Source organism: Vanacampus margaritifer, chromosome 16 (assembly GCF_051991255.1).
Source record: "Vanacampus margaritifer isolate UIUO_Vmar chromosome 16, RoL_Vmar_1.0, whole genome shotgun sequence".
Taxonomy (NCBI): Eukaryota; Metazoa; Chordata; class Actinopteri; order Syngnathiformes; family Syngnathidae; genus Vanacampus; species Vanacampus margaritifer.
The window spans coordinates 17,689,384-17,691,972 of record NC_135447.1 but is presented as its reverse complement, the minus strand read 5'-3'; the positions used below and the strand labels follow the sequence as shown (position 1 = coordinate 17,691,972).

Genomic DNA, 2,589 nt, shown 5'->3' with positions numbered 1-2,589 from the left:
CCGAATGTCTTATGCAAACATTAAATGCTTTATGTTAATGCATGTAGTTTATTGCTCAACACAACCTGTGCTACCTTTAACGTAACCATCCGCTGTCTAATTGTGTGATTCAGCATTAATACATGATTATTGTGATAATTGTGATTACTCGATGAGTTAACGCTAACTTTGACAGCACTTCATATTTTGAAGATTTAAAAATATATTCTAGTGTGACAATTATTGTTATATGGAACAGCCGCCCTACTGAGGATTCCCCATACTATCACTACTTGCTGTGGCTTAAAACCACTGTGTGTACACCCATGTCATCAGTCGTGTCAAGTGACACACAGCAAATAAAAATAAAAGCAAGAACACACTCGTTTTTGTATGATGGTTAGAAAACCATATTTTAGTGCCACCTTGGAAGAAAAAAAAGAGCAACACTCCAATTTTTCAAAATTTTTTTTTTAACATCTATTTAATGCTACCATAATATGAGAAATTTGGAAAATACAAAGATCAGCTTATTCATACATTTGAAAACTTGAGCATTTACCAAAAATATAAAAGAAAGCAATGAGGTTATAGTGTGTATTACAAATTTGGAGAAAAGGACAGAGAACTGCAGAGAAGTGAGAAATGAGAACTTCAATTGTATGTCCTGCCAAATTGTGTTGTCTCAAAAAAGAAAAGAAAAAATCTAAAAACCAAAAGAAAAAGGTTTGACCAAACGGGCAAGGCTACTGGTAAAACACCGCCCCTTTGTGGCTGCATTTAAAAATGCAACTCAGAAGTTGAACAGAAGCTTTTTCTGATCTTGTTACCTTTTCAAATCACATTACTGTAAAAAAAAAAAAAAAAAAAGAACCAAGAAAGAAAAGCCCTCACCATGTTTGCTTTCTCATGCTTTGAGTCTGGAAGTGATAAAGGATGGGATCATTTGTGATGAGTACAACAAAAATAGACACCATATGCACAATAATCATACGATTTTTTGCTTGTCGACGATGGTTGAAAAGATCAGAGTTCACACATGCACACAAACTGACTGCCTGCGCACATTCCAGAGGCAGAGATGTGCTTTGAGAAGGTAGCGCGAGGCGTCACGGTGCTGGTGCGCAATGAGAGGGGGCTAACAACAGACTAGGTGGGTGTCAAGTAAGACAGGGCAGAAGTGTCGGGACTAGTTTTAATAGCACCCTGCTGTGGAAGTTGCAGCTCCCCTTAAGCAGACTAGCCCCTCTGCTTACCCCATCTGCAACCCAAAAGGTGGCACTGCTGTCTGCATACGCCCCCTCAAATCTAGCATGGTCTATCGAATGTGCGTGCCAATGTTCATCTAATCTGCAACACCTTGTACGTGCACAAAAAAGGTACTTGAAAACATTTGGTGAAGACGAAGTAACCTCAGAGACCAGACATCAACATGATTCTACCTCTTAAAATTCTACCAAGGGGGGGGGGGGGTGTTTGACAATAGGTATAGAAAGAAAAGAACAAAGGTCAAAGGTGCTTTCTAAGCACGCTCTCCGCGAATTCGGCGGGCCAGCTGGATGTCCTTGGGCATGATGGTGACCCTCTTGGCGTGGATGGCACACAGATTGGTGTCCTCAAATAGTCCCACCAGGTATGCCTCACTGGCCTCCTACAAACACACGCACAGAAAAAAGATCCCGGGACACATTTTGAAAAACATTAACGCGCGCACACCAGTTATTATACTTAATGTGAAGAAGAAAAAAAAACACTAACACCAATAAACTGAAAGTCCATTTTATGTTTAGAAAACTAATTAAAATGATCGCAAAAATATCCTTTGTTTTTATCTTTGTTGATTTTATACATGAGCTATCATGGTTTAATTCAAATGTATTTATTTCTGTATTACAGTTTGGCTGTACACGAGCAATATTTATGATTTATAATATAAATTAGACCAAAACCGCACTCTTGGAGGTACGAGAATTCGACCCGACTCCAGCAATATACTAACATACAGAAGGAGTGGCATGGCTCAGGTGGTAGAGTGGCTGTCACCCATGCTAAAGGTCATGGGTTCATTCTTCAATGCTTACATAGCTTTTTTTCTTCCCTAAATCAGCTTGTAAACTCCTTGTAAAAGTTACTTAGAATTTCTGAGTAAAAAAACATTTTTTTCAAGTAATTACTTTTTTTTTTTTTTTTTTTTTACAGTGCAGAAGAAAAGTCAAATAGCTGTTTGGAAATTAGTAGTTTATTTTACTACAAAACACTTGTGACTTAGCTTTTTATGTGCATTCAATGAAACTAAAACAAATACTAAAACGAAGCACGATCAGAAAAATTAAAAGCCAACAAACCCCCCATAAAACGAATTCAAACTAAATTAATGAAAAAAAAAAAAGTTAAAAAACAAACTAATGACATAACCAAAACTATTATAATACTGGGGAGCACACGCACACAAACGCACCTGCAGAGCACCAATGGCAGCACTCTGAAAACGCAAGTCAGTCTTGAAGTCCTGCGCAATCTCTCTAACCAGACGCTGGAAAGGCAGCTTACGGATCAGAAGCTCCGTGGACTTCTGGTACCGACGAATCTCTCTCAGAGCCACGGTACCAG

At 38.5% G+C, this 2,589-nt stretch overlaps 1 protein-coding gene across 1 annotated transcript in view; it reads right to left on the bottom strand.

The window, feature by feature from the left end:
• Positions 1-365: 365 nt before the first annotated feature.
• h3f3c (H3 histone, family 3C) overlaps positions 366-2,589 on the bottom strand; it is a 3,827-nt gene continuing 1,603 nt past the window's right edge. The window contains exons 3-4 of the mRNA XM_077547394.1: positions 2,438-2,589; positions 366-1,630 (exon numbers count right to left, since the gene is read on the bottom strand). The exon at positions 2,438-2,589 is cut by the window's right edge and continues 2 nt beyond it. Coding sequence (XP_077403520.1) covers positions 1,502-1,630; positions 2,438-2,589 — 281 coding nt within the window. The 3' untranslated portion in view covers positions 366-1,501. The remainder of the gene's footprint in view (positions 1,631-2,437) is intronic.